The following is a 7,896-nucleotide window of genomic DNA, read 5'->3' as shown; positions in this document are numbered from 1 at the left end:
TCCTGTGTGTCCCCGGCCACCCCGGCAGCCCAGAGCCCCCACCCCGCTCCCGCCCCCGGCCCAGCCCCTGCCTCCAGCCGCCCGCCCACAGCCACCGAGGGAAACCCCACCCCCGATCTCCACCTGGTGTGGGGGTGCGAGTGGGAACCCTCCCTCGCTGACCCTCGGACTGCTCTCCTCTACTTCTCGCAGGGACTCAGTGGCCTGTACCTTAGGATTCTCTTTTCGGGAACCCCAATATCTCTTCCCCAGTCTCTTTCTTTGGGGGGGGCAGACGTCCAGTCACAACACCCCTCCCCGTTACTCCCCCTTGGGGGCCCAGACCCCCCTTTCAGCAGAGTCCGGGGCGGGATTTACAGCACAGTGGGAGGTGAGAGGCGGGTCTGGGGGTCGCTACCTCCCCTCACCCCGTCGGGTCTCCATAATTATTTCCCCTCGGCCCGGCCCGCCCGCTGTAATTACAGAGCCTGGCCCGGGGCACGGTATTTATAGACACGGCTATAGATAGCGACTGGTGACCTGCAACCGACGGCCACGGGGAGCGGGGGTGGGGGGCGAGGCGGGAGGGCGGTTAGAGGGGAGGCCAGAGACTGGACAGACCCACACACAGGTTAATCAGGTCCCAAGGGATGGAAGTAGGGGGACGACGTAAGGGCGCCCGGGAGCCCAGGTGGAAAGGCACCCAGTGGAGAGGCGGGGACGCGGGGGGCCGCCGACACTGGTTGGCAGAGTACGGGAAACGGGGTCACTCGGGGACGAGGCCGCCTCCAGGCGGGCAACACCGGAGTAAGCCGCGGCGCTCGGCGCCCAGTGCGCCCCCACGAGCGGGCACGGCGCCGGGTCTGCCCGGAGCCCGCGGCGCGGCCGGAGGGAAGCCCGGAGCGAGCCGAGGCGCCGCCGCCCGCTGGCGCTGGGGGGGCGCCCGCGAACAAGGCGCCTTTGAGAGTCAGCCACCCCCCCCACTCCGGCCGGCCCCGCCCCCAGGCTGGCACACCCTCTCCCCCCACCTCCGCGACAAAGCGCGCCTTGTGTCCCCCACCCTGCGCCCGCCTCCGAGGCCCCAGGGAACCTAGGCGGCGGCGGCGGCGTCCAGGGAGCCGGTCCGGAGCTCCCGACCGGATACCCTCCCACACGCGGCCCGGTGCGGCACTGCCTCCACCCCCCATACAGTCACCTCAGTCCAGAAAAGAGCGATTTTAATTTGAAAGCGATTTTATGTGAGTGAAAGAGAGGGTAAGGGAACCCCGGAGAGAAGAGCCGCAGGGCAAAAATCATGCAGCCCCAGCACCCCATCTCTGCAGGCGGGCCATCTCCTCTCAATTCTGAGGCCAGGAGCCTGTGTCCCCAGCCTACAAGGTGTGTGCCCCGGGCTGGGGGGAGAGCTGGGAGGGGAAGGGTCTGGGGACTACTCACCAAGCCGCTTCCCCCCACCCCGCCCTCACAGCCCAGGCCCCTTCCCCAAGCCAGACGGGAAGAGTGGGGGAGGGGGCTGGGAAGGCCAGTGCTGAAGAGCCAGCCCTGCAGACCATCTCAGGGCCCTGCCTTTCCCAAACACCACCTCCACCACTGGCATTTCTTAGTCAACCTGGGAAAGTACAGTACTTCTTTGAGTCTAACTGCAAGTCTCTATCCTCAGAGAAAATTAAAAATAGCAGATGGGTTCCTACATCTCCACCCGCCCCTTAACCACCACCACCTTTTTCTTTTTCAGTCTGACTGCAGAAGGTGAAGCGTGAGAGGGGGCTCTGGACAGGGGACAGCGACAAGGCCCCTCCTTATTCCAGAGAAGCCCCCATCTGCGAGGCTTGGTTGGAGGAAGGCCTGTCAGAGCCTTACTCCCATGTCCATCCGTTTGGGGGGCCTGCCCCCCAATATCCATCTCTGCGGGAGTTCCCATTTCCATTCTTCAGATGGGGGGCTAAGTGAAGCAAGATGAGAAGGAAGCCAGGTCCTGGGAGCAAGGCCAGTGCTCTGTGCTGGGGGAAGGAGAGGCCGTTCCAGGCCAGGGGTAAGAAAGCACCCCCAGATCATGGCAGAGCCAGACAAATTCAGAGACTCAAGGCCACTGAAGGGAGAGGTCCAGCCCTCAAAGTGGTCTGGGGTCCCCTCTGACTTGGGATGTCAAGCAAACCCTGGCAGGGTTTAGGGACCCCCCCTTGGAGGTCTCGGTTCTGTCCTATGCTCCTCACCCCACCAAGATTCTAGGAACATGGTCCCTCCCCACCCTGCCCCAAGGCTCAGAGTCCCTTGCCCATGTGCTCTCCTCAAGCGTGAGGAACACCACGTCTGGGTGTGGGCTCAGGCCAGCTGGTGGGGAGCCTCAAGCATCTCCATGAGGAAGGTGTCAATGGGGGTGTCGCCAATGAGCTTGAAGAAAAACAGATGCTCTAGACACTTAAGGCCTATGGACCTGAGAGCAGGAAGACGCAGGAGCAGCTTGGCAAACCTGAGGAGGGAATGGGAGACATGGAGTGAGAGCTAGAGCCACATGGCACTACCCCCACCCCAGCAGGAGCCTCGGTTCCCGCAGCCCCTCAGCCCCACAGCGCCTTCTCACCGGCCCTGCTGCTCAGGGTACTTCTGTTTGCAATAGGTCTCCAGGGACGCGTACACTTTCTCCCGCAGGACCTCTACCTCACTGGGGTTGGAGAGGCCCTTGGCATCTGGGATGGCAGGGAAGAGAGGAGGAAGAGGAAGGAGGGCAAATCAAATCAGGACAAATGTGGAGGTGTGGCCCACACGATGTCCCTTTTGGGCCCCACCTACACGCCCTTCACCAGACGCCTGGCAAGGGAAGCAGGGCACAATGGGTTTGAGGGATGGGGCTGCAAAGGGAATGTTATCAGCAGATGTGGATTCTTCTTTGTCAGCTGTGAGATTTCTAGGTTGAGGGGGATAGCTGGGTAACTTAGGAGTCTCCGAAGAAGAGGAGGCTCCAAGGCTGCCTTGGTCTTGAGAGACGGGGGTAATCCTCCTCTTACCTGGATTGAACAGAATGATTGCCCTCAGGCAGCCAAGTTCTGTCTTGTCCATCCTCATGTCACGCATTTTGGACACTAGCTCTGTCAGCACCCTGGAGAGGGACCTGCAGGTCACTCAAAGGTCACAGCTCAGCCAGCCTTGGACACGGACCAGCCTATAGCCCCACCCCCTCGACCGACAGGCCAGCCCAGCCGAGGGCCACTGACCGATCAAAGATGGCTCCCACGCCTGCGGAATGGGCTGAGTTGCGGTGCACGTGAAGACCTGTGGCGAGGAGGATGCCGTCTCGGACATCGATGGATCGGTGAGAGAAGGAGGCAATGAGGAGCTCGTTCCAGCCTGGGGGTGGGGGGTGGCAAGGGTGACGAGCCAGGGATCAGGCCATGGGATCGAAAGCACATCAGGGGAAGAGAAGAAGGGGGTGGCGAGGTCAATGAGACTGGCTCTCTGAGTATGCAAGGTAAGGCCGCTGGGGTCCCTGAAGGTCAGGAGGTCCAAGAGGGGTCAAATGACAAGAGATTCAAGGAGTCCAAGGTCACTGACCTGCCCGTAGCAGTATGACCTGGTCATCCAGAGGCAAGGAGGAAAAGTGTGGGATCCTCTTTGCCCACTCAACAAGTGTGAAGAGCTGTTTGTCAGCTGCCTGGCAGATGTTAGTCACAGGGTCATTCGGCTGCAGGGGAGGAGGGGTGAGAGTTATAGAAGGTTTGGAAGTACACTGGGAGCCCCCCCAACCCCATAAGAGGCTTTTGACACCCCCTCCTTATTTGTAGTCTCTCTTCAAGCCCCATCTGAACCAATTCCTCCTCTTCTAGCATTCAGGAAAACAGTTATTAATTTGGGACTCGCCTGTGGTTCTGTGAGTGGGTTGTTTGGGGAGTGGGGACGGAGGATGCTATCACGCCTACCTCAGGTGTCTAAGAGACCTTGTTTGGCGGCACTTCCGGTCCCCGGCAGTGTTAGATGGGTTGTGAGGGGAAGGGAGGGGAGGGGGAGATAGAACAAACCTAGCCTCCCGCCTCCCCACCCCCATCAGGAAGAAGAGTAGATTGACCCCAACACTCACGCTGCTGCCGCTACCCGCGGTTCCCCCAGGACCCTCAACGCCCTGGTCACTCTTCTGCTCCACAGCGAGCTCTGCCTCCAGGATCCTGTCCACGGGCATCTCCTCGGGGGCTCCCCCAGCCCCCTCCCCATCCCCATCCTTGTCCTTCCCCCGCTGACGCTCCTCCTGAACCGCTGCAGGAGAAGGAGGAAGGAGAAAAAAGTAGAAAGTGAGCAGCCAGCCATGAGGAGATTCCAAAATGTCCTTAGGGTCTTATCAGGGTCTCATGGCCCTTAGAAGGTATTTATACAAATTGGGGAAGTCACTTGAAACCACGGCAGATCTGTGGCAGTCTAGAAGCAGGACTTATAAAAGAACAGATAAATAAACCCAGAAGAAGTAAAAGGGTAGGTAAAGGAATTACGGAGAAAGCTAGCATTTAAACTGAGAGCCTACTATATACTAGGAAACGTGCCAAGCACACTTTCACGTTCACTCAAGTATTATAACGACCCTGTGAGCTCTTGACCCCATTTTTTAAAATAACGATTTGGGGGCAGTTCATTCAACAGCTTGCCCAAGTTCACACAATACATGGCAAGCCGTATGTCCAAATCTAAGCGTGCCTGATGGCAAATCTGGTGCTCTTCTGACTCAACCAAAAAGCAGGAAAAGGAGCACTGGCCTGGGTCTGCAGAGGTGTGGGTTCTGATCCAAGACCTGCCACTCTTTTGTTGCATGACCTTGGGAAAGCCAGGCTTCAGGCTCATCTTCTCTAAAATGAGGGATGTGACCAACATATACTCCCTAAAGTATCTCTCTCAGAATTCCAGAATCAAGCTTAAGAAGAAAAGATAGAGATTAAAAAAAAAAAAAAAGGAGGAAAAGAAGCCCTGAGGTCTTCAGTAAAGGCTGCAGCTTAAGAGAGTAGAGTCCCAGAGTCTGGAGGAGAGAACACAGATAACAGGGAGATGGAGACCAGAGTGGAAGCACTCGGTCAAAATGAGGAAGAATTACTCAGGTTAGAGAAGGGGAGCTAGAGAAACCCATCATGGGGAAGGAAAACTTATCCTACCCTAGCACCAGACCAGGGAGGGATCAGAGGGGCAGGCCACAGAAGCAGAACCATTAAGAAGGAAACTCAAGGCACCAGGTCAAGGTACCAGAGAGGAGGGCTGATGCGCAGGGGAGAGGGAATCAAATATCGCCCTCTGGAGGAGAGAGAGGAGTCCAGCCTTCCTAAGAGGTATAGTCCCTGCAGTCTTCCCTCCCCCTCCTCCCTCTCCCCCCACAGGGTAGACCGGGAGGCCTGGGTAGGGCAGGCCCTTACCCTCCCTCTTCATGCCGGTGGCCAGGCACTTCTGATAGCGGCAGTACTGACAGCGGTTCCGCTGGCGCTTGTCCACCGTGCAGTCCTTGTTGTCCCGGCACGAGTAGGTCAGGTCCTTACGGATGGTGCGCTTGAAGAAGCCTTTGCAGCCCTCACAGCTGTAAACCCCGTAGTGTTTGCCTGCGAGAGGACAGGAAGAGCAGTAAGACTGCACGTAGACCCTGTGCCACTAGGACTCTTGCCTACCTCCCCCCAGCAAATTTAGTTGAAGTCTGCTCTGTGTTTGCCAAAGAGAGAGATGGGGAATCAGGACATGAGGCATGATCCAGTCCCACTCTTCTCACGGTTCGAAAACCCTATGCCAGCCCCCTCTTCCCTCTGACCACCCCCACACACCAAATCTGAGCCGCAGGGTCCTTAACTCTCATCAGGCCTCCCCCAGCTCACTTGCTCTAACCAAACCTCAAGAGCCCCTGGGAATCCCACAGGTGATGGTAAATGGTACACGCTCTCTTCCTCTCTGCTGGTCCTCTGAGCCCCATACCTGAGCTTCGGTCCCCGCAGATTGCACATAGCCGTTTGCCAGCCCCAGGGCCACCTGGAGGGGGTGGACAGTGCAGGCCCCGGACCCCTAAGACTGGTGGCTTCACATCTTCAGGGGGGCCAGACCCACCCCCAGGGAGCGACACTGTTGAGTTAATCTGGGTTGGGGGAAATAGGGAAGTCACAGGGAGACTCATTGGGAAGGATAATCTCTCAGAGGGGAGGGACATCATTCCCTACCACCTAGGCAGGGCCCTGCATTGCACGTTACAAAGTACATTATTTACACTGCAGTGCCCGGGAAGGGCCACCCCTGGAGTACAACCCCGAAGAGATGAGACATAAAGGTGCCCCTGAAATTGTGCAACACAGTGGCCCTGAAGGGCTTGCATCTAAGAAGGGTAGATGGAACCAAAAGGGAAAAAAAATCACTGATATATGAAAGGGACATCAAGAATAGCTGGGTTCTTTTAGAGGGTTGGGGAGGAGGTGTGCACTGAAAGCTCAGTCACCTCAAGAAAGGCCAGGAGTCACACAAGGACCACAGGCCTGGAAGGTCAGTGGGCCATGGGGAAATTCACACAAGGATCTAGGTCACCAGGAAAACAAGGAAATGAAAGTGGAAAGGCAGTAAGTGGGTCACGACCTCTCACCTGGGGACTGCTGACAGGCCCGGAGAATCCTGGGGGAGCTGGAGGGGGCAGACCAGGGGACCCCATGGAAGAGCTGATGACCGGGAAGGGGGAGCCCAGTGGCGGGGGTGGCATCGGGGGTGGGGGTGGAGCCCCAGAGCCTCCAAGGGATGCAGCTGCTGAAGGGGGTAAGGGTGGCCCCGGAGGAGAAGGGGGAGCGGCCCCCTGGGGAAGGGGATTTGGAGAGGAACTGTCTGGGCTTCGGGAGTCTGGGGAGGGGTACACACAGGCACAGACACACACAGACAGAAGAGACAAAAAGAGAAAATGAGTCTTCGATCATCCAACCGGAGCCTTTAATTCTCTCTCTGATCCCCCCACCGCGCCCCCACCTCACCCCACCCCTTCCCAAGTCCAGAGGCACCCTGCTGTCAAACAACGGCTTAACTCCTAATCGTGGTGAGAGAAGGGGGCTGACAGAGGAGGATCGTTCAGGTGAGGCAAATTCCAAACAATGCATTTGGTCACCCCAAGCCAGACGCATCTCGTGTGGGTGGGGCAGCACGTGGGGTGGACCAGTCAGCCCCTCCATTCCCAGCTCGTAGCCAGAACGTGCAGGGAAAAGAGATAGGCAGAAGAGACCCCTCCTAGGACATACAATTTGCCTTCAAACGTCCAGAGTCCTCAATCTCGAGGACTAGTGTCCCACGCCTGGGACCTCCGTAGTGCAGGGCCTCAAGCGGCCACCGCTAGGAGGGCGGAAGCTCCCCCTCCCCGCCCCGCCCCGGGGGGAGGGCACTAAGGCCCTCGGGAGGGAGGGGACGCGTGTTTACAAACAAGGGGGCGGGAGCGCCTGGGAAAGAACACCAGGGGAGGGGGGGAAGGGGTTGCTGATAACGCGGTCACTGGCTTGCCGGTCCGTCCGCTAGGTCACTCACCCCGCCCGCTGTCGCCCATCCCGTCCCGTCCAGCCTCCCCCGGCTCCGGCTCCGGGGTTTGTTGTTCTCCGGCTGCCACCGCCGCCGCCGCTGCTGCTGCGGGATCCAGCCAGGGCCGTCGCCGCCGCCACCGGGACGCGACCCCACAATGCATTTCTTTTCGCACCCCCACCGGCCCACACTGCCCTGCGGCATGCCGCTGGGGGAGGAAGGGCGGGCGAGCAGCCCAAGACATGATTCCTGGCTGAGTGTAGGGATACCGAAGAGGTACCAGGGATTCCCAAGGATTGATCGTTGGACTAGCTGAGCACGAGGAAGCCCCAGACAAAAAGTCTCTGGCCTTAACCGGGTCGAATTAAGCGCTTCGCTCTGCGCTGTAGCAAAATGACAGCGCCGATGTGGCAGCCATCTTGGTATAGACGGGAA

General features: G+C 58.8%; 1 protein-coding gene across 4 annotated transcripts; it reads right to left on the bottom strand.

Moving 5' to 3' along the window:
- Nucleotides 1-1,179: 1,179 nt before the first annotated feature.
- RXRB (retinoid X receptor beta) lies at nt 1,180-7,822 on the bottom strand. Of its 4 annotated transcripts, none has more exons than XM_060111214.1 (10): nt 7,471-7,822; nt 6,554-6,801; nt 5,902-6,058; nt 5,358-5,537; nt 4,049-4,221; nt 3,526-3,655; nt 3,189-3,321; nt 2,982-3,085; nt 2,558-2,663; nt 1,180-2,446 (listed from the first exon to the last, which is right to left on the bottom strand). In XM_060111214.1, exons 1-10 carry the CDS (start codon nt 7,703-7,705, stop codon nt 2,299-2,301), a joined length of 1,614 nt encoding a protein of 537 aa, XP_059967197.1. In that variant the 5' UTR covers nt 7,706-7,822; the 3' UTR covers nt 1,180-2,298. The 4 variants fall into 4 exon arrangements, with proteins under 4 accessions (XP_059967197.1, XP_059967195.1, XP_059967199.1 ...); XM_060111212.1 differs by having other exon boundaries at nt 2,982-3,073; nt 7,471-7,801; XM_060111216.1 differs by lacking the exon at nt 7,471-7,822 and adding an exon at nt 7,191-7,263.
- Nucleotides 7,823-7,896: the final 74 nt, after the last annotated feature.

The sequence above is a fragment of the Mesoplodon densirostris genome, chromosome 10 (assembly GCF_025265405.1).
Source record: "Mesoplodon densirostris isolate mMesDen1 chromosome 10, mMesDen1 primary haplotype, whole genome shotgun sequence".
Taxonomy (NCBI): domain Eukaryota; kingdom Metazoa; phylum Chordata; class Mammalia; order Artiodactyla; family Ziphiidae; genus Mesoplodon; species Mesoplodon densirostris.
This window is presented reverse-complemented; position numbering and strand designations above follow the sequence as displayed.